At 46.6% G+C, this 22,835-nt stretch overlaps 2 protein-coding genes across 7 annotated transcripts in view; one reads left to right on the forward strand and one right to left on the reverse strand.

Moving 5' to 3' along the window:
* IP6K1 (inositol hexakisphosphate kinase 1) overlaps positions 1 to 22,835 on the reverse strand; it is a 102,773-nt gene that overhangs the window by 39,273 nt on the left and 40,665 nt on the right. Inside the window, exon 4 of one of the 6 annotated variants that reach the window (XM_059716132.1) lies at positions 21,119 to 21,347. The exons of the other annotated variants lie outside the window; for them this stretch is intronic. The gene's annotated coding sequence lies outside the window, so the exon portion shown is untranslated. The remainder of the gene's footprint in view (positions 1 to 21,118; positions 21,348 to 22,835) is intronic. 6 annotated transcript variants of the gene reach the window in all.
* LOC109285574 (uncharacterized) lies at positions 8,394 to 22,424 on the forward strand. Its single transcript, XM_059716134.1, has 3 exons — positions 8,394 to 8,774; positions 14,349 to 15,061; positions 22,234 to 22,424. The coding sequence occupies exons 1-3, from the start codon at positions 8,605 to 8,607 to the stop codon at positions 22,311 to 22,313; spliced, it is 963 nt and encodes a 320-aa protein (XP_059572117.1). The 5' UTR covers positions 8,394 to 8,604; the 3' UTR covers positions 22,314 to 22,424.

Consider the following 22,835-nt stretch of genomic DNA (forward strand, 5'->3'; position numbering starts at 1 on the left):
ATACTAAATAATTTATTCAATAGACTGAACTCTTTTCAGAGAGTAAGTTTTCTGCAAAGCCTTTTTCCTAAGGGATTTTTTATTCATTATTCACAGTTGCTCAAGCACACTTCTTTGACATGTGATTAACAAACACTATGTAAAAGATTACTACACAAATACTACACAGAAAATAAAGTTAAGAGCAGCCTTAACCCACTACAGAACTAACAAGGCTGTTACAGGTTACTTTTAAACCATTCTAAATCTGTGGAATGCTAGAAGTTGGAACAGTTTCAGAGCAGTTGCAGCTTAAGGTTTAATGCCATCTCTGACCTGCACAATTTTGACTTGCCACTAGAGGGCCTGGTGAGCAGGGGAATGGCTAGGAGCCAGGACTCTCTATACCTCCTCTAAGACTGGAGCCCTGGGGGTGAAGCACAGCAAGAGGATGGACTTCAGGGAAGCATGCCTCCACAGGCTCCAAGCTCTCACCACACTTGCTCTTGACAGCCTTTTGTCCCCTCCCCCCACAGGCATGTAGGAGGCCAAAGACAGAAACTACACCCCCCCTCCCCCCACCCCCCCCAATTCTCCAGGCTAATGGAAAGCCACCCAGATGAGGGGTCAAAGGGGAGAGCCCAGGGGCCTACATTGGGTCTCCTGGGGTCCTTGGGGCCAGCAGTATAATGCCATGTAGGCTGGGGTCATACCCACTGGGGGCAGGTGGGGATGTTTGCTTGGGACTGGTACTACCCCTTGGGTAGTAGAGCTTTGGAGGATGGCAGAGGGTCTGGTAGCCATGCAGCTGGGGATGAAAATTTGTTGCTTAATCTCTGTGAAGCAGACTAACAATACCCTAGCTCAGACTAGGCAGAACAACTCAACAACAACCCTCAAAGTGGTGCATCTAAGATGCTTCGAGGGCACTTAGCACAGTTTAACACCCTATAAAAGCTCCCGTTTTAATTGCATTTAGTATGGTTTAAAGGTAACCTGTAACATCACCCCAATACTGGATACTTGAACCCTTAGGGTGCCTGTACACATCATGGATTTTAATCCTCATTAAATTAAATATTAAATTAAATTAAATTAAATAGGTTTATAAAATTTAAACTTATTTTGGAGCATCACACCTGTGTTTACACGCGCCAGGTTTTCAAACGAATTAAGCCAGGTCCCTGGCCAATGCCACAGGAGAACGGGACAGTCCAGCACTGCCCCGCCCCCCCCCCCGGTCTGGGGCCCCCACTGACCCCATGCCCTACCATGCAGTTGTGGAAGCATGGAGATGGCAAACCACACAAGAAAAAAAAAAGCAGAAGCAAAATGAAAGCGAAAGCAATTCAAAGGGGTGAAGTACAAAAAAGTAGCAGTGCCATCTCATAAAAAAAGAGGCTCATTACACATCTTTGAGTGCCTTTGTGTTTGCACACAACGAATCCACGGATGCAATGCTTTAATTCCCGGCAAGCCAAACTAAACTACATCAAGGAGTTTTAGTTTAATGCACAAGAAAGACTTCTAAAGTGTTGGGAAATTCTGCTCGTGCAAACAGACACGCAGTTGCAAAGCATGAAAGGGCAAAAATCATAGCAGGTACATGAGCCCTTAAGGATTACTTATACTGTCTCATACTAAACAACTGGGGCATCACATCAGCTATTTTAGCTTACTGCTGTTAAAATTCATAGTATTTGCTCTGTGCATAATGTAATCTATTACTGAGAACATATTTGAGAGAGACCAGTTCACACAAGCAAATTCTTTGATTACTGTCCAGAGCAGCTGTGTTTGTTCCTATTATATAGCAAATAGGGGCATGATAATGACAGAAGGGTACACATTTAGGAAGACATGCTGCCACCCACACTGCACTGTACTGGACTTATAGAAAAAGGTCAAAGAATCCAGTTGTCAAGGATTACATAACCACATACAGATCAGCAACTTTCCATTAAACTCCCCCTGCCTCTGACAGTGAACTAAAAAGATTTCCATTAAAATGGTGTACTAAGAGGAAGCTGACTCTCCAAATTTTGAGTTTAGACTCCCATCTACCAACATCTGATTTAAATCATATATCACCGTTGTGTCTCATAGTCAAAACAGTGATTTTCAACTGGAGTGGCATGGCTGTGGAACCTTGGGGTGCCTTAAGATCCTTTCAAGGAGGCCACAGGATTCCATGCAATGTTAGCATTGTTAGGTGTGCAAACGTGATTTGCAAGATAAACCCAGAGATTTCAAATAGGAATCCACCTAACAGTGTCTTGCACATAACGCTTCTATCGATGCATCCCAAAATAGCATTTGCCTTTTGCGCGGCTATATCACAGTGAAGACACACGTTGAATCTGCAATCTACCAAGACTCCCAGATCCTTCTCCATAGTGCAGACATCCAGCCAGGTGTCACTCATTTTGTATTTGTATCTTTGACTATTTCTTCCAAGGTGTAGCACCTTGCACTTGTTAACACTGTACTTCATTCTGTTAACTTCAGCCCAGCTTTCCAATCTGTTGAAATCCTCCTGAATTAATGCTCCCATCTTCCAATGTGGCCACAATCCTTCCCAATTTTGTGTAATACAAATTTAATACAAACTAGGCTCAACGGGGGTCGGGGAACTGGTGGTCGAAGAGAGCCCAGGGTTGGTAAACCACAAACAAGACGCCAGATCACACCAGGTAAGTATTAAGGGGTTGGCAAGCCATAAACAAGGCACCAGACCACACCAGGTAAGTAATAAAGGGAACACACGCCATCAAGGCACAGGGACCCAGAGGACTAAAATGTCTTTATACAAATGCCAGGAGTATGGGGAACAAGCAGGAGGAGCTCGCACTTTTGCTTGCTAGCACCCAGTATGACCTAGTCAGACTAACCGAGACATGGTGGGATTCTACACACGACTGGGCGGTAGGCATTGAGGGGTATAGGCTGTATAGGCGTGACAGAGTGGGGAAAAGAGGTGGGGGGGTAGCACTTTATGTTAAGGAGCAGTATACATCTTCCACCATTAAGGCAGGGGTGGAGGAGGGGAACACCGAGGCATTGAGAGTCAGGATCGGGGGGGGGGGGGGGGGCAGGGGAAAAGGACGTGGTTGTGGGGGCCTACTACAGGCCTCCTCATCAGGATCAAGAGCTAGACGATGTATTCTCTAGGCAGCTAGCAGATGCCACACAGGCGAGGGAGGGGGTGGTCATGGGAGATTTAAACTACCCAGTATCTACTGGGAGGAGCAGACAGCCAAAACAAGCCGCTCATGGAGGTTCTTGCACTGTGTGCAGGACCTCCACCTAACCCAGGTGGTGTCTAGTCCCACCAAGGGTAGCACCTTGCTTGACCTGGTCTTAGCAACAGGGGATGATCTCGTGGGGAACATGCGAGTTCATAGTAGCCTGGGAGATAATGACCATCACTTGGTCGAGTTCACTATCCAGCAAAGGGTGGGTAAAGTAACTAGTGGGGCTAAAATGTTGGACTTCAGAAGGGCCAACTTTAGCAAGCTTAGAAGGCTGGTTAGTGAGGGGATGCAACTCAAGAACATAGAGCAAATGGGGGTCCAGGAGGGTTGGAGGTATCTCAAGGGAGTGATCCTTGGGGCTCAAAAGGAGTCTATCCCATTACGTAGGAAGGGAGGTAAGGGGGCAAAAAAGCCCCCTTGGCTGAACAGGGAACTCCAGGAGAGTCTGGGGGCAAAGAAAGAACTGTATAGGCAATGGAAGCAGGGAGCAGCCACCAAGGAGGAAAATATCTCCCTGGCACGCTATTGCAGGGAATTAGTTAGACAGGCCAAGGCAGGGCTTGAGCTCAGGATGGCTTCAACAATCAAGGACAATAAAAAGTCCTTCTTCAGGTATATAGCAGGCAAAAGGAAAGCTCAGAGCAACATAGGGCCCCTGCAGGACAAATCAGGACAGTTGGTGGTTGATGCGGGGAAAAAAGCAGAGCTCTTTAATGACCAACTCCAAGATGAACATGAGCCAGCAGTGTAACTAGGCCATCAACAAGGCCAATCGCACCGTGTCATGCATTAGCAGGTGCATTACTAATATAACAAAGGAGGTGATGCTCCCCTCCCCCATGCAGCACTGGTCAGGCCGCAATTAGAGTACCGTGTCCAGTTTTGGGTGCCGCACTTCAAGAGGGATGCAGGGAATCCTGAGAGGGTCCAGAGGAGGGCCACTCGCATGATTAGTGGGCTTTGTGATAGACCCTATGGGGGGAGGTTGAGAGAGCTGAATCTCTTCAGCCTTCACAAGAGACGGCTGAGGGGAGATCTTGTGGCTGCCTATAAATTTATGAGGGGAGGTCAATGGAGAATAGGAGAAGCGCTGTTTACTAAGGCACCCCAGGGAATGACTAGGAATAACGGGTGTAAACTAGTTGAGAGTGGATTTAGGTTAGAAATTAGGAAGAAATTTTTCACAGTAAGGGTGGCCAAGATCTGGAATGGGCTTCCAAGAGAGGTGGTGCTATCACCTAGCTTGGAGGTCTTCAAGAAGAGGCTAGATAGTCACCTGGCTGGGGTCATCTGACCTCGGTCCTTTTCCCTGCCAGGGGCAGGGGTTCGGACACGATGATCCATTGTGGTCCATTCCGACTCTACAATCTATGAATACAAAATTGCTCAAGAAGCCTTCTGCGCCAGCATCCAAATCATTAAATAAACATGTTGAGCAGCACTAGGCTCAGGACAACCCCCTGTAGGACTTCATTTGAAACTTCATTACCCTTAGCTTATGGCTATTGAGACAGTTAGTTATGCACCTTAAAGTCTTTTTGTCCAGCCCACATTTCTCTGATTTGTTTATGAAAAGGTCATGTGGAACCTTGTCAAAAGCCTTACTGACATCCAGATACACTATATCCACAGCATTCCTTTCATCCACCCAAATAGTTATTTTGTCAAAGGAGATCAGGTTTGTTAGAAACAACTTGTTCTATGCTAGCTGCTTGTGATCAGCCATTCCTCCTCCAAATGTCTGCAAATGGACTTCCTTTGGATATGTTCCAGTAATTTTCTGGAATTGAGGTGAGGCTAACTAGTCTGAAGTTCCCTAGGTCCTCCTTTTTACCTTCTTTAAAGAGGGGAACTACACTACACTGGCCCTTTTCCAGTCCTCTGGTACTTTGCCTGTCTCCCACAACGTAATGAATATCACTCCCACAGGCTCTGAGACTACTTCTGCCAGTTTCTTCAGTACCCTGGGATGAAGTTCATCAGGCCATGCTGACCTGAATTTGTTATTTTTCTGTAGTAAAAAAACAAGTGAAAATTAAGGGCTGGTATCTTCTACAGAGTGCTTTGACTCTAACAAGGGGTGCCTCACGTTGAACAAAGAGTGCATCAAGTCTAAAAAGGCTGCAAACCACATATTTGTATGTAGTAAAATGGACACAATGTATTTCTAAGGCCCTTAGAAGACATTACATTTGAAATAGGTTTAATACATGAATGGAGCAATAAATTGCAACATGCCACATGTTCAAACAATTTATCACCTAATAATGAGCCACAGAAATGGTGATCCAGCCTCGAAGATATTATTTGTTAACTGCAGAATATTCTTGAAGCTCATTCACATCACATTTTAATTTGAAAGTTGGCACATTACACATAGGGTGGTAGGCTTGGCAAATCCTTCAGTATCTCAGGGTGGATTACTTTCTACCCTACCTTGCCTTCTTCCAAGGGGACTCTCTGTGACTCATGCTGAACTCTGCTGCCCCAAAGTGCCTCAGCAGGAGATGTCATGACTCACCACCCCTCCTCCCTTTCCCCAACCATCCTTCAAGGCTGTTTCTTTAAAAAGACATTTAGCACCTTTTCCCTATGAATACCGAAATCACAGCAGCTGCAGGCAGATTTTTGTGGAAAGACTAGGGGCCAGGCAGCCATTTTCGTGGGCCGACTGTAGCAGGGCCCCCTACATACCTCTGAAAGACCAAGAAGTGCCTAAAGTCCCATCTCTCCCCACAGATTGTCAGATGGCTCTAAACCACTGCTTGCTAATAATAAGGCATCAATTAATGGCTTCTGGGGGCTTAATCCCAATTAAGCCCATGGAAGCCATTAACTAATGCATTTTTAAGCAATCTGATCACCCATTAATGGCTTTGATGGGCTTAATTAGGGGATTAATCCCATGGAAGCCATTAATTGATGTGTTAATAAGAATTTTAAGCACTTAAGGTCTAAAATGAAATATCTTAATGAAATAAAGTGACACACACCATGTACTGCAAGTAATATCAACTATATATACTTTATTAACTAATACCAACTATATACACTTTAATAAAGAACATTATGAAAAAGGAGTTTACTGAAACTGACTGCTCATCTTGAGACAGGCAGTTCATGCTAGGTATTGAAGTCATGCATGCTGCACCCAGCCACAGTAGTTGCATACATTCTCTGTCTCTGTAGTTTGAACACTTGTCCATGCACTGAAATGGCACACTCAGCATTCATCGAGTTCATTGGAATGGTGAGGCAGTGTCTTGCCAGGGCATAAAGATGTATAAACCAGTCACAGACAGAGTCCCAGAACACAGGCACAGGCATGAGCATCTGGCACTCTGATGAAGTTGACGCAGCCAGTATGTTTCTCTTGTTCTTTCCCCCATCCCAGGATTTTTTTCAGTAGTTGAGGGCCACAACTTAGCAAAGACACCTGGCTGGGGTCCAAAATGTGAACAGTGTTAAGGAAAGAGGTAGTCTAAACTGTGGTGGCAGTAACAGGTCATACCTTTAGTATTGGTTCAGCTTCATAGCTAATACGTGGAACGTCCTTTCTGTACTGGTTATCACAAGGACAGCTTGACAGTTCTTGCTGTCTTTGACCCAGCTTATCAAATGCATAACCTTGTTGTGTGCGTGGTGGATTACAGCCTGCCAGCCTTCAAACTTGGTCAGGAGCTCCATGAACCTGGTGGCACTGTCAGCCACAAACGTCAATCTTGAATGTCGCCTCACCCCAAGAGATAGCAAAGCTTAAGCATGCATTGTGCGCCAGATGTGATTTCCAGCTCTGCAGTCACAAACTGCTAGTAGTGCTGCATATGCTTGCCATAGTAACAGACCATGTTGAACCAGGAATTCCACCTTGTAAGCACAGGCTCTAGTGGCAGCATCATAGCACCATGCAAGTCCCTGCTTTGACTAGTGACAGAGTCTCTGTACTGAACCTTATGACCTGAACAGTGCTTGAAAGCTTTCTTGAAGAAAGACATCAAGCTATCCACCTCGGGGAAACTGCATGCACCAGATGTCATGTACTACAGACAGAATGTGCACATTGCAGGTGACATGAACAGCACTGGGCAGCATTCCTTGGAGCTCACTGGAGAAAGCATTGCACATGTACATGGCACTGTCAGACAGGAATGATGAGATCTCGTCAAAATCTATGCCATTTCTGATTTTACCTTCCATGATGGTTTAAGACATGGTAGATAAACTGACAGATGTGACATGAACTGGCTTATTCTGAAACACAGGCAGGTCCCACTCAGTCTAGCTCCCCGGTACAAATAAAACGTGCAGCATGTAGTTATCCTAAGGGTCGATGGCTCAGCCACAACAGAAAAGAAATGATACTCTGCCAAGGCAGCCTTTGCGAACTGTACATGCAAAGCAGTCACTGCAGGAAGATAGTCTTGGTGAAACTTGCTGGCACATGGACACTGCCAGCATTTGGCACGTTCTGGGTCAGGTAGTCCAGTAACTTCAAGTGATCAAGTTTCTCTAGCAGGATGCTGACAGCTGCAAAAGCTTCCATAAGGGAAAATGCTGCCTCTTGCCTTGCCAAGCTGCTTTCTGTTGTCCTTTAAAACAGGGAGGAAACAGTCATTTGCTTCTTGCTCTGACCTTCAGTCTTGGCAGTAGCCTTCCTCTGTAAGTGCACCTCAGATTCCAACTGCCAATTTATGCTGGTTTTCCTGGACATATCCAGAGTTACACTGCAGAAGGTACAAAAGTCTGCCTCCATCTATGTCCAAGGTCCCTGCAGGGTACTGTCTTACACAATCTAGAACTGAAATGTATTTGACTGTCTTAGAAGATTTCTTCTCAGTGGACATGCTGAAGAAAAATCCTTCTCAGACGGAAGCATGCTGCAGCAGTATGCCTATGGGTATTGTCATGACCCAAAGGTCTGATTTTTTTGTGTGCACTTCGGCACTCGAATTATCCCCGTGGGTTTATAGCTTCATTGCACGGAGGAGTTCTGCTGCGCAGAGAACCCGCGTGCAAAGGAGTGTTCCCGCCACTTCGCAGCAATCTTTGCAGGGTGCATTTCCCTTTGCAACAGAAATGCACGGTGCAAAGATTTCCTGCTCGTTGTATGCAAATTCGTGCCCCGCAATTGGCTAGTGCTAAATTATTCATACGTGGCGGCTAGCGATTGGCCTGCTAGCCGTATAAGAGGCTTGAGCAGTTTCCGCCCAAGCCGAAGAGGACTCCACATCCATCTCGTGGGGACTCTGGGTGTGCGCGGCAGGGTAACAGAAACCCTGTGTGTCACTCATAGGAGTTTGGCGGCTTGATCCACCGCCCACCTCTTCCCGTCTTCGAACGGAGCCTACTATAAGACGTAACGACGAGTTTAATGCGCTCTTGTCCTGGACATCTGGAGTTTGTCTGCGTGGAGCCTAGCAACCTCCACATGATTGTTCGTGTTCTGTCTGCGTGGAGCCTAGCAAACTCCATGTGTGTTCGTGTTTTCTGTTGTAACCACAACTCAAGCAAGTTCTCAGCCTACACCACGACCATCTCGGTGTAAGTAAAACAATCTTAAAATCAACCATTACGTGTCTGTGCCTAATTCTAGCTCGGCAACCCCCCTCTCCGATCCGGCCTGCCCGGGCTGCTGGCCACAGCCCACGTGCAGAGCGACGAAAAGGGCCCGGGGTCAGACCCGGACCGCACAGGCATTTTAAAAGCTGGTGTCAAAATCCTCCTGCTTCCCTGGCTGGCCCCTGACTGAGCCTGCATCAGGGGATCAGCCTCTGATTTGCTTCCTCTCCCCCACCCTTCTCTCCCTGCCTCTGTTTCAGGATGCAAGGGCTTCCCTGCCCTTTTCTCTGCTTGCAGCTTTCTTCCCCCCACCCCTACTCAGGGAATTTGCACCTTTTCGCAGTCCCTGTGGTTTTTAGCAGAGACCGCCTGAAATCATGGTTTCCACAAAAATCACAAGATTGTGATTTCAGTAGGTCCATACTTATACAAGCCAGAGCATAAACAAATACTCAACATGACATGATTTATTTTCACAAAATAGGAATGTGAGTGAGGGGGAGAAAATTGAAACCAGAGATAGAGGGAGAGCATGCAGCTCTCCACGCTGCCCTGCTCTCTTCACCCTCCCCTCCCCTGCTTTACCTTTTGTTTTTCTAATTTTTAACCTATTTACATTCTCACTGACGTCCTGCCACACTGTTAGCTTCTCTCATTCCTTGGAGTCTCAGAACAGCAGAGAATCCCTATGCTTGATGAAGGCTGACTGTGCCCAAAAGCTTGCTAAGAACTTTTGTCCAATTACTCAGTTGGTCTAATAAAAGATATCGCATCTAACCAAAGAATCTTTCCTACCTATGTTGTTATAGATCAACACTGCTCCAACCAAAAACTCAGCAATTTTCAAACAATGCAGGCATACCCTGCTCTTTAGCATAGCTCCCAGATCTAATTTACTCATCGTAAGGAAGGGATTCATTTTAAATAATTTACAAGCTTCAAGGACTCAAGCAGATCCATTTGGTATGGACACTCCCTTAAATACACATCATTCAAGAGAATCATGGTACAGAACCAGTGCCAGGGACCTGGCAAAACACATATGCATATAGACATAAGTCATCATGACAATGAGAAGCCTCTGATCAAAGACTCTTCCAGTCCCTATCCACACTGACCAAAAAGTACAGAGAGTGTTCAAAAGAAACTCAAGTTTGAACTTTCCTGTGTTTGGGGAAAAAGAAGAGGGGAAATATATACCCTTCCCACTTATATTGCAACAAGTGGCATTAGTAGGCTCTGCCAAAGGTGTGATAGCACTTTTAGTACTTTTGAATAAGAGTACAAGACCTAGGAACACACAAACACATGAAGAATGAAACCACACATAAGCACCAATCGGAGAAAATTAGGGTTAAAAGGGACCTCAGTAGGTCATGTAGCCCAATTCTCTGTTCAAAGCAGAAGCATTCCCAAATAGATCATTCCAGCCAAGGCTTTGTTAAGCGGGCCTTAAAAGCCTCCAAGGATGGAGAGTCCACCACCTCTCTAGGTAACCCGTTCCAGTGTTTCACGACCCTCCTAGTGAGAAGTTTTTCCAAATATCCAATGTAAACTTCCTTTTCTGCAACTTGAGACCATTGCTCCTTGTTCTGTCACATGCCACCATGGAGAACAGTCTAGCTCAGGGGCAGGAGTCTACACATGCAGGAGTTAGGGAGCAGATTTGCACCCAGTTCCCTGCAGCCCTGCAATGGGCCCCTGCCATCACTAGAAGGAGCTCCAGGCTCCCCCTGGGTGCTAGCCCAGGTGCTGGTAGGGAGCACAGGGCGAGGAGGCAGCTGCCTCCTGGCCCCTGGTTAGTGGGGTGGGGAGAGGGGAGGGAGGGGGGAAGGAGTTGCCTGCTACCAGGACAGGGATAATGTTCCCCTGTTCCAGAAGCAGGGAGCTCCTGGCCCTGGCTCCATGATTAGGGGCAGGAGATTTGGAAAGAGCTACAGGGGAAGGGCAGGTCCCAGCCCCCTGCCCCAATCCACTGGTGGGGCAGCAATCTAGCTGCCCCACTGGCAGATCGGGACAGGAACAGGGGACCTACCCCACCCCTGCAGCTCTTTCCAAGCCCCATGCCTCAACCACCCAATCGGGTAACAGGGCTGGGATCTGCCCCTGACCAAGACAGTTCCCAGGCCATGCCCCGCACGCTGAGCAAGGGCTGGGGAGTTTGTTCCCCACCAGCTCCATGAGAGTGAAGTAAGGGAGGGGAGGAACTGGCTGGGGAGCATGTTCTTCTCCTAGCTCTGCGCTTGAGGAGCTGGGCAGGGAACAGGCTCCCAAGCCCCTGCCAGCAGGGAGCTCCCAGCACCAGCTCTGGGACCACAAGGCTGCTGCTGAGAGATAAGGGTCCCTGCAGGTGTGGAGCTGCTGCTGGGAAATAAAGGTCTCCCAGCCCCCTGATCATGATCTCGGAGCAGGGGGCTTGGAGTTCCCTGCTGAAGGGGCAGGGGGACACAGTTCCTACCCAGGCTTCTGTGATGAAGCCTGCCCCAGCAGCAGGCAGGTCCCAGGAGCAGGGAGCTGTCTCCCACCCCCTAGCAGACAGCTGATTAGGAGCAGATTTTGCTTCGGGTCAGGCATTTACATGAGCGCTACAGCACTGTTAATAATCTCAAGTAAACCTTCTACTTGCATTTGCAGGTCGCAAATTTACTCAAGATTAGGGAGGTTTAATGCATAGTAAGCATGTACACATGTAGGTGCACGTGCTTACTTTGCAATAAATTATGCTAATGTGAAGTTACGTATCTTGTGTAGACACGCCCACTGATTCCTAGTTGAAGAATAGCTAACTTTGTTTTAATCTAAACAAACCTGCTCCTCAATGAGTGTCTAAAACCAAATAAACTTGGTTTAAACCAATATAGTGTGTCTGTTTCAGTTTCAAATTATTTCTTCAACTAAACATGACATCCTCAGGTAGCATGTTACATGACATCAAAGGATACGAGCAGTTCAACTGGCTACCAAAGAGGGCGTATGACTTTATGGTTCCTAGAAAACAGTCCAAGGCACAGGAACTGTATCCCTTTTCCTCTAACAAATGAAATATACCAGATCCCAAGTGTACAAAAGAATTCTACATCGGACTAAGTTCACTCTCTCCCCAGAGAACCAGGTAGATGAGACAAATTCCCATTTTCCTTGCAAGCTAGCAAACTGAGGGGAAAGTCTCAGAAAGAAGACAAGACAACTAGTTGCTGACATATTGCATAAGTCCCTGTCCACAGGTTGCACAGGCTGTTGGGGTATTCCACTTACAACTGAAGAACAGGAATATACACAGCAGGCTCTCTTCTCTGCACAGAACACCACTTTGGTTTGCAGGGACATTTTCACTGACTGATTATTACTATGCAAGCTGTATTCTTCATACAGTTTGAGGGATCCTGGTGTCATTGCCACTGGTCACCAGGGTGCACACACACAGAAGTGGATATTCAGTTTCTGCCCATGGCAATTCTTCCTCTTTCAGTCATTTCAAAAAAGAACATCCCATTTCTCTGGACAGAAGAAATTGAATACCAATTTATAACAAGTACTCCTATAAGCAGTATTCTTACAGATCTGAGTGAAATAATTCTGAAGTTCCCCCAAAACTGACTATGGATTTGCCAATCCAGTCAGCAGAGACACCTGCCATCTTTAAAAAAGTAGGGGGGGAAGGAGAGCTTATCATACTGGCATATACATCAGCTGAAGCAATGCAACGGTTTTGCCTGTGTAGTTGTGGACACTCCTACACAGGTATAATGAATCAGGTTCAAAGTTTACAGCAAACATCTGTATAGCAGCAAATAGACTAAAAAACTGCATTAGTTTAGTGTAACCTGTGTGAAACTAGTATAATTTAAGTCTTTTGTCTGTCCATGCCCTTAGTAACCAAAGGGCAGTTTTCAACTCTCTCCTGGAAAGATTGTCCAACACAGGATGCATCTACGAGATGTTTTAATGTGCAGCAGACTAGTTTGCTGTGCAGAAAAGCATCACTATCTACATGTGCACGGCAATTAGGGCACAGTAGACTAGGCACAGTTTACTGCACTGCCAGACAGTCCCGTCAGATACAAGTGGTATCCAGCAGTGCAATAAATTACTGCAATTAAATGGGCGTGTAGATGGTGACATTGGTATTAGTCTACTCTGCCTCAAATTGAGCTGGAGTATACTCAGTTGCTTTAATTGCACATGTAGATGTGCCCACAGAGGAGCAGACTTTTTACCCAAAAGAAGAAGACTTTTATACTTTGTATGCACGGGAAAAACAGACGCAGGATAGTTATGGCCCTTGACCTCACATTAATTCTGGGAACATAATACAAAAGCTGATATGGAATTTAATTAATAATTAAAATATGGGAATTTAACTAATGCCAATCAACATGATTTTATACATAAAAAGCCTTGTTAAACAACACCAATTTAATTATTTGAGGCGATCGCAAGTCTGGTTAATAAAGGTAGCTGCATAGATATGACTGGTAAGGCTCTTTGGTTTAGCCCCACATGAGATTTGCTTTAAAACACCATTATTATATGAAGTCAATAAATCACATTAATTAAAAAGAAGACAACTGACAAATCTCAAAAAGGTACCTGTCAATGGAGAAATATATTGGAATATTTCTAGCTGGAGTCCACAGGCCCAAAGCTATGCATTAGTATCAGTGATTTGAGATTCAACATAAAATCACCACTAATAAAATTTGTGGATGAGACGTCAACAGAATGGTAAATCATGACACTGACAGAGCATTCATTGATGGGGCATATAGACAGAGGTAACTGTGCTCCAAGTACCTTTTAAAGCAGTCAAAAAAAGTGTGAGGAGATGAGGAATGAATGTATGTGGCACATAGTGGAGAGGTACCTGGGGAGGCAGATGTTAGGCAGGTTATAATGTGTCATAAATCCAATGTCTATATTTAGTCCATTATTTTTTTGTATCCAGGAGGTTGATTAAGTTAAGTTCATAGGCTCATCTGTGAAGTTTTTTGTGACTTGTGAGGTGGCAGTGTGAAAAAACTTCCTCTTGTTAGTTTTAAGCCTACTACTTCATTTACTTTCCTAGCACCATCTAGTTTTTTGTAAACCTTTATGTCTCCCTTCATGCATTTCTTTTCTAAGATGAAAAATCTTAGCCTATTTAGTTTCTTCCTCAGATTGACTAGTCTCTTCCTGATATTGACTGCCCTCCATGTTCCTGTTCATCCTTGTTGGCATTTTATGTAGCTTTTCTAGTTCTTCTGTATCTTTTTTGAGGTGTGCGTTGAGCACCCGGGGGGGTGCGAGACAGGACAGCAAAACTGCATACAGGACACAGGATGCAGATTATACTATGAGATTTATAAAGGGACATAATCATATTCTGTTTTGTTTATAATTGTCTTCTTAATAATGCCTAACATTTATTTGCCTTTTTGACTGTTGCTCCAAGATTTTTCCTGTGTCAATGTATGTAAAATGTATTTTGAATGATTTTTCCCAAGTTGATTTTGGAGCAATAGCATCCAAACAGTCTGAAGAAGTCACTTCGGTAACACGGTCATTTAATACTTCTAGGGTATGGACAAACATGCACTTGGAACAGTTTAAAAAAAGGACAATGTGGGAGGGACCTGATGCAGCTGTATGGAAGATGGCCACCTCCAGAGCCAATTGTTGCACTGCTGAGGCAACTTCCCCAGTGCAACTGGGGAACAGATACAAGGATGTAGCATCACTGGAGGAGAGAGTAACAGAGGAAGCCACCTCCACAACCACCACCACCACAACCACCAGCATGCAGACTAAGAGACAACCGGACAGCTGGAAGAAGAGACCCCTAGTTGTCGTAGTGGGCAACTCCCTCCTGAGGGGAATAGAGGGAGTCATCCGTCACCTAGATCACGTGGTATGGGAGGTATGTTGCCTGCCCAGAGCCCAGATCCAACACGTCACTGCAAGGATTCCTGACCTCATTAGGCCCTCCAACTACTATCCCATTGTCCTCAACCACATGAGAACAAATGATACGGCCAGGAGTAGTCCAGGCCAGATCATGAGTGACTACAAGGCTCTGGGGGCCAGGCTTCAAAGCTCAGGGGTGCCGGTGACCTTCTTGTTGATCCACCCAGTCAGTGGTCACGGTCCGCATCGAGACAGCTGTATTAGGGAATTCAACATGCAGCTCCAGAGCTGGTGTCATTGTGCAGGTTTTGGCTTTCTTGACCATGGTCCATACTTCCAGGAAAGAGGCATGCTGGAACGAGACAGCTTCTATCTCTCTTCAGAAGGTAAGAGTCTGTTCTCTTACAGGTTGGCTGATCTCCTGTGCAGGGCTTTAAAGTAGGTTCATCGGGGGATGGAGATGCAGAAGATGGGGAGAACCTAGGAGCAAAGGACCAAGAGCCACGCACTGGAAAAGTCCACATAAGTATTGCAGGGTTCAATAGGCATCAGCACAGAGGGGTACCAAGGGCACCCATCGGGGGCTTAAATGTCTCTATACTAATGCTAGGAGCATGGAGAACAAGCAGGAGGTATTCACACTCCTGCTTGCAAACAAAGACTTAGTTAAACTAACTGAAGCCTGGTGGGTCCCTACCCATGATTGAGCAGAGGGCTATAGGCTGCATAGACACGATAGAGTGGGGAAAGGGGGGGGGGGGGGGGGCCTTACTGCCTTACTGGATTTGGTGTTCGTTACAGGGGACAACCTGGTGGAAGATCTGTGGATACAGGGTAATCTAGGAAATAGTGACCACCAGTTACCGGAATTCACTATCCGTTGAAAGGTAGGAAAGATAACAAGTAGGGCAGAAGTGCTAGACTTCAAAAAGGCTAACTTCAATGAGCTCAGGAGGTTAGTAATTGAGGTGCTAAAGGACAAGAGCCTTGGTGAGGTGGGAGTCTAGGAAGGGTGGTCATTCCTGAAGGGAACAATCCTTCAGGCACAAAAGGAGACAATCCTATTGCACGTAAAGGGTGATAAGGGGGCCAGGAAAACCTCTTGGCTGAACAAGGAAATCCAAGAAAACCTAGGGATGAAAAAAAAGACATGCAGACTGTGGAAGTGGGGGTAGTCACCAAGGAGAAATATACTTATTTGCCTCACATTTCCAGGGAGTCCGTAAGAAAGGCCAAAGCAGCAATGGAACTCAGGATGGCAACAAAAATTAAGGACAACAAAAAGTCCTTTTCAGTTATATAGGGAGGAAAAACAGGGTACAAGGTAACGTAGGACCCCTACAGGACAGGCCAGGGCAATTAGTAACAGACGGGTGGGACAAAGCTGAGCTCTTCAATGAGTTTTTTCATCAGTATTCCTGAATACAGATAGAGACATATCACCAAACTGGACTATGGACAGGCACAGGGGGGACACTGTGCCTTTGGAGTCAGTTAACAGCCAGGTTTTCCCAGCTCTTGATGTTGGCATCTACTTTCTTGATGGGGCACAGAGGATAGGGCACTTTCTAAGGACACAGAGGATAGGCTCGTGTCTATGCCTTCAATGTGTCCTTGTAGCATTTCCTTTGGCTTCTAGAAGATCTCAGGCTGTAGCTAAGCTGGAAGTCAAGTCAGGGATTTGCACATAATGTCCAGTCCACTGAAGTTGGTGCTTGAGGATCACTGAGTCAATGTAGGTAACACTGGCTTCAGCAAGGATGCTGGTGTTCGTGCAGTGATCTTCCTATTTGGTGCAGAGGACTGAAAAAGGAATGGGGCACATCCAATGACTGCTTTGTGAATCAAAAGAGCTTTTTACTAAATAGTTATAACAGTTTTAAAAAAATTGTGATTAAAGTGAATTACAAGGGAAATTGCTTTATTGTGTTTTTATTGTTCACAACCTCTGGAAAAACATCAAGATCCAGGTTTTCAGTGAAGTTGTCATCCTTACTCTCCTCTACAAATGTGAAACACGGGTGACCCAACGCTGTCATCTCAAGAGCCTGGAGAGGTATAACGAACCATGCCTCTGGAAAATCCTCTGCACCAAATAGGAAGATCACTGAACGAACACCAGCATCCTTGCTGAAGCCAGTGTTACCAACATTGACTCACTGGACATTGTGTGCAAATCCCTGACTTGACTTCCAGCTTAGCTACAGCCTGAGATCTTCTAGAAGCCAAAGGAAATGCTACAAGGCACTGAAGGCATAGACACGAGCCTATCCTCTGTGTCCCATCAAGAAAGTAGATGCCAACATCAAGAGCTGGGAAGACCTGGCAGCTAACTGATTCCAAAGGCACCAGAACCACAACCAGCATCAGACCACTTCAAGGTAAAGTATCTTGTCCTCAAAGCAGAGAAAGAGTGAAAGAAGGAAAAGGAAAGAAATCCTGGCTTACCGCCTACTCTGGCCAGCAGAAAGAACTGCAACTTCTGCAAAAGGACCTGTGACTCAAAGATTGGACTTTTAAGTCACCTCAAGACCCATAAATAAGCCATAGCAGAGATCGTCCTCAAATTGAGGAATTGTCGCTGAGAACAAGAAAGTGATTTACAAGCTGGTTTATGGCAAATGGGGATGCTCTGTCAATTGGAGGCTGGGAAGGGAAGAGGCTGGCACACAGCCAAACTGTGGCTTGTCAATACTGATGCTTACCTCTATGGGTGCTGGTGGGACAGGGGTGTTGGTGTTGAGTAGCCCTTGAATTGGGGTATAGTTCTGTGAGGCTGCTGTCAGAAGCCCTGGGCCAGAGGTTGCACAGCTAAAAGCTGGAAAGGGTAGCTCTCCCCATGGCACATCACAGGCCTGGGGGGCTGATCAGGAAAACTACAGCCTTAGTGAGATACCAGTTCAAGTTCAGGACACCAGATCTGGATCTCTCTGGTGGAGGCTGCTGTGAGTAATACTGCCCCTGTTGAAACTACTGCTGGCACTCAATGCTTTTTGTCTACCTGCTGAGCATGGCTAAAGGCCTACTGGGTGTCTCTCCATCCAGATGGTATCCATTAGCATCTCCATAGCATTCCTCCTGGCCTGGAACATAGCTGTGCACTTGCTTTGGGAGATGCCTTGCCTCACCAGGTCAGCACACCAGTCCTTGTGAAACTCCATCCTGAACCTCAACTCAACAGTTCCAATTTTCCTGATGCCACTAGCTCACTCAGCATCTCCTTGCTCCATCTTTTCCTCCTCCTATGTTGTGAGATTATTTGCACTATGATCTTTAGCTCAGGGTTTGGGGCCTCTGTGCCTACTGCTGTGGGAGCTCCACTTAAGCAGGTGTTGAAATGACAGTAAGGAAATAAGCACCTTTTGTTAAATGTTGGTGACATGGAGATAGTATTCTGCAGATGAACTGTTTAGATCAGCTGTAGACAACCCCTCTCTATGTGCTCTCCTGTTGTTGGAGGAGATGGTTTTGGCCAAAGACCTAACCTTCTGGAGAAGGCAAGCCTGCTTTGGTGACTCTATGGAAAGAAGAGGGATTCCTTTCAACACAAAGTCTTGGAAGACAGAGTATTTCAGAGAAAATTTTAATATCTATCCCCAAACAATTGGGAGTCAATAAAGAGAATGTAATTTACTCCTTCCTGGCCTAGGGAGCATAATGAAACCCATACAGAAGTTGCAAACGCCACACAAGACTTATAGGCTCAAGGTACCCCACCCATTACAGCTGCCTGCTTCCAGAGAACCCTGGTTGCTAACCCTGCAAGGCCTCCACTGAACTCTGGAAGTGACCCAAAACAACTAGCTGAGACATCTTCACAGTCTCCTGCACCCCTGGGTCTGACCACCCACCCACCACATCCCAGACATTAACTGGATCTTCAGGTGCCCACCTGCTGCCACCACAGAGAAGGAAGGAAGCCAACTTGAGCTGCAGCCAACAAACTGTTTCTGGGACATTTAGAGCCATTTAAGCAATCAGGAGATATCTGAAAGAACCTGACTGTAGGACTGGCCTTTGTGCTGTGAAAAATGCAAGTCACCCCATTCACGCCCCCCTCACTACACACTGCCACCTGATCAGGCAAGGAAAGAGAGTGAGGGGGTTGGGCAGAGAGTTACTGTGCTGGGATTCCCAGTGTTCATAGATGTTAGGGTCGGAAGGGACCTCAATAGATCAGAGTCCGACCCCCTGCATAGGCAGGAAAGAGTGCTGGGTCTAGATGACCCCAGCTAGATGCTTATCTAACCTCCTCTTGAAGACCCCCAGGGTAGGGGAGAGCACCACCTCCCTTGGGAGCCCGTTCCAGACCTTGGCCACTCGAACTGTGAAGAAGTTCCTCCTAATGTCCAGTCTAAATCTGCTCTCTGCTAGCTTGTGGCCATTATTTCTTGTAACCCCTGGGGGTACCTTGGTGAATAAAACCTCACCAATTCCCTTCTGTGCCCCTGTGATGAACTTACAGGCAGCCACAAGGTCTCAACCTTCTCTTGCGGAGAACAAGTTACAGGATGGGGGAACAAGTTCTCTCCTGTTGTTCCCCCATCCTGTGTTCAATGGCTCCTGTGTTCAATGTGTATAGTGTGTGAAACTGATCCTATCCTCTGTGCCCTTAGAAATTTTTGCCCTACTGTGAACTGCTATGATCTGTCACTGTTGGGAGGCTGGTCATAGGAGGGTTGCAGTCTGCTTGTGAGCACAGTTTTTTCTTCCCCCCAGCCTCCCCAACCCACTGCATTACATGAGATTGGTAGCCTTACAAAATAAAAGGATTACCTTGGCTAATTACTCTTCTTTTTTCCCCTGAATGAGCAATCTCTTTTGCTCTACAGTTGAGGGGGAATTACTCTGGGGTAGAAATGTGAGGTTCCAGGGCAGGTGGCCTTGGGTACTTATTTGAGACTTTCTGGGCAGTGATTAGTGTGGGGAGGGGAGGAGAGTGGTGGCAGAGGCAATGTTCCAATGAAGAAGGCAGGGTAGATTTGTACCTTACAGATTAACTCAGTGCCGTCGAAATGGTGGCCCCATGGGCCACATGCTGCCTGTGGGCTCCTCACAAGGCCTCACTGCCCTTGCCCCCACTACTGCTCCTACTGTGACAGTTGAGTACTTTGAGCTTCCTCACCCTCCTCTACCTTCTACTTCCTACCCCCACTCCTGGGAAAAGAGTATAGCAGCAGGAGCAGGACAGGGTGCCTGTGTTGCAGATACAGCAGGGGAGGGGACTGGGGTGCCCACACTGCAGGTGGGTGCATGGCTGAGTGGGGAGGATGCTGCATGTGTGATGGTGGCAGCAGAGCTACCTATGCTGCAGGAAAACAAGAGTGAGGAGGGTTCCCCACATGGCATGCACAGGTAGAATCAGAGGGGGAGCTAGGCTGCCCACACTGTACACAGGATGGGGGAACAAGTTAAGCCACCTGTGCTATAAGCATGGCTCCTAGGACTGCAGTCTGGTCTGTGCACATGTCCCGCAACTGCCCAGAAGTTGGACAGACCTGGACTAACTACATCAGAAATGTATATGTAAAGCTTGGCCAACCCAATCAATGAGAAGTGGTCTTGAAAAAAAATGGGAAGTGATGGATTCTGGGGGATTACCTGGGGTTTCATTTTCTCTCTGTTTATTTCATGCTTACATGACAGCTCATCCAGCAGTCAGAGGCATGGTCAGGAGTGTCCAAAGACAGGGTTGGGGAGCAGGTGGTAGAAGTCACTCCTAAGCAGCTTGTCCAACCAATCAGCAGCAGCGGGGGAATGGTGGAGCAATGCCCAAAGCGTTAGCCACTGTAGCCCTCTCAACAACCAAGGAAGGGGGGCAGAGAATGTAAGGGAAGAGTCCTTGTTGCTTTCTTACCACCTCAGAGGTAGAGGAGGTGAACAGTTGCTGTTAACCCCTTCAGGGAGCAAAACAAAAGGCTAAGCTGCCCATTGGTGAATTACGTGACAACTGTCAGCAACATCCACAAACAACACTCTGGGGTGGGCATATACCCTCTTTTCCCAAAACTGGATTCATTTATGCCCTTTGAAGTAGATCTGGTTGCTATTATGGTCTGGAGGGAAGCATTAATCCTCCCTGTAACAGCCCCATGAAGACCCAAGTCCCAAAACAGCAGATCATAACATAGTATGTTAGCACCTCCCCCACAAACTCTCTGAACATGCTACTCACAAAGCTAGCACTCTGATCCCCAAATGACAGCTTCCAACTGGAACCCCACCCTTGAGTGATTCAAAACAAATATGCTTTTCTTGGCTTCAAACACCCTAAAACCATATCTCCCCAGGTAGGTCAATTCAGGGTTACCCATGTTCCTATTAAGTGAAAATGTGCTCCCACCCCCCAAGCCTAATTATGTCAGAGGTCTCTGTGTCGGGGTGGAGATGAGGGTGGGGTAGAAACACCGGTGGTGTCACAGTGCTAAACTGCTGAAACTTACCAGGTGGCTGTCCTTGTTGTCTGCGTCTCCTAGCAGTTGGCTCCCAAGAATAAGGAGAAAAGAGGGCTGGCTTGTTGCAGGCAGGTGTGTGTACTGGAGGGGGAGGGCAGGGGTGAAAACAGGAAAGAGGTCATTCACCAGTAGTGGCAGGAAAACAGCTGGCAGAAGTGTTGCAGGAATATTGGTCTATGAGGACAGAAGAATGATGGGGCACAATACACAGACTGGCCTGTAGGGATGAGATTGCAGAGATGGTCAATGTCAGTTATAGTGCTGTCATGTCTGGACAGATGGTAAGTCTTTCAGTTAGAGCTCCTGAACAAAAGGGACTCCCCAAAGTCATCCTAACCCTCCTGTGACTGGTTGTCAACTGTGACAGCAGAGACCAAAGTCCTCCTGCACCTCCCAGTCAGAACTGTTTCAGGCCTTGGTTAACTTCAGGGTTGACACAAAGCAGGGATCTATTCAGTCACTGCCAGACAGAAGCTACAACAGGTCCTTGTATTAGGAGCATGTCACTCTCCAAACACCTAAGATGCAACTGGTGTTGCAAGTCTTCTTATGTGTTCAGTACTTTGAACTTGGCACAGCTCTGGTTCCAGTCACAACTGTGTTCCCAAGAAACTATTTCAGAGGCTACATGCTCATAAACAACCTGGTTGCAGTGGTGCATCCTTAGCGAGCGCCAGGTTTTCTCATCATGCCAGAGAGCAAAGAGGTCCAGTACCTCTGTCTACCTCCAGTTAGTGGAGTGCCTTATACATGCAGCAGTGGATAGTGCTGCTAACGTTCTCAATGTAAGCCAACACATTCCAAGGGGTCTTCACCCAGTTCTGGTACAAAAGATGCCATGTGCTTCGGATGAGGGCCCAGCAAAATGAGGGTATAGCACATTTTGACAACTGGCTGTAAACAAGCGAGGTCAGACAGATCCTGTGACCCAGGAGGAGCCTGTTTGGTGAGTGACACAGGTGACTTCTCACAACATGGGATGTGAGTGGGGGGCAGAAAGCACTGCTGGATGCTGGAGGACTGATCAGTTCTGCTGGAGGGTACATACATAATATGAAGCAATTTACACTGAAGCATTTCAAAGTTGTTCCTGTTTTTTTCAGGGTCAGAGAAGGTAAGCTGGAAGAGACCTCGGAAGATCATTGGGTCCAAACCCCCTGCACCAAGCAGAAAAGACAACTAGGATCAAGTGACCCCAGCAAGGTAACTGTTCAGTCTCCACTTGAAGATTTCCAGGGTAGGTGATTGCACCACCTCTGGAGGGAGCTTATTCCACAGTCTAGACATCCTGACTGTAAAGAGGTTTTTCCTAATGTTAAGCTTGAATCAGTCTTCCAGGAGTTTGTGGCCATAACTCCTGGTTTTCTCCTCAGGTTCCCTGGTGAACAGTTGCTCACTGAGCCATTGATGTACTCCCCTAGTATAGCGAGCGGTAAGCTGCTACCAGGTCCCCTCTCAGCCTTTTTTTCTTCAGGTTGAAGAGTCCCAGATCCCTCAGCCTTTCCTCATATGGCTTAACGTGTAAGACACTGATCATACAGGTGGCTCTTCTTTGGACTCTCTCAAGCTTGTCCATGTCCTCGTTAAAGTATGGTGCTCAGAACTGGATGCAGTACTCCAGCTGCAGTCTCACCAGTGCTGAGTACAGGGGAAGAACCACTTCCTTGGTTTTGCTGGAGATGCATCGATTGTTGCATGCCAGAGT

Source organism: Alligator mississippiensis, chromosome 12, assembly GCF_030867095.1.
Source record: "Alligator mississippiensis isolate rAllMis1 chromosome 12, rAllMis1, whole genome shotgun sequence".
NCBI lineage: Eukaryota > Metazoa > Chordata > Crocodylia > Alligatoridae > Alligator > Alligator mississippiensis.

Bases quoted from the DNA above. Each gene is read 5' to 3' on its own strand.
- LOC109285574 (XM_059716134.1), top strand. From the start codon at position 8,605: ATGCGCTCTTGTCCTGGACATCTGGAGTTTGTCTGCGTGGAGCCTAGC. The intron at 8,775-14,348 runs GTAAGTAAAACA...TAATACTTCTAG, and splicing joins TACACCACGACCATCTCGGT to GGTATGGACAAACATGCACT. The intron at 15,062-22,233 runs GTAAGAGTCTGT...TGTTTTTTTCAG, and splicing joins CTTCTATCTCTCTTCAGAAG to GGTCAGAGAAGGTAAGCTGG.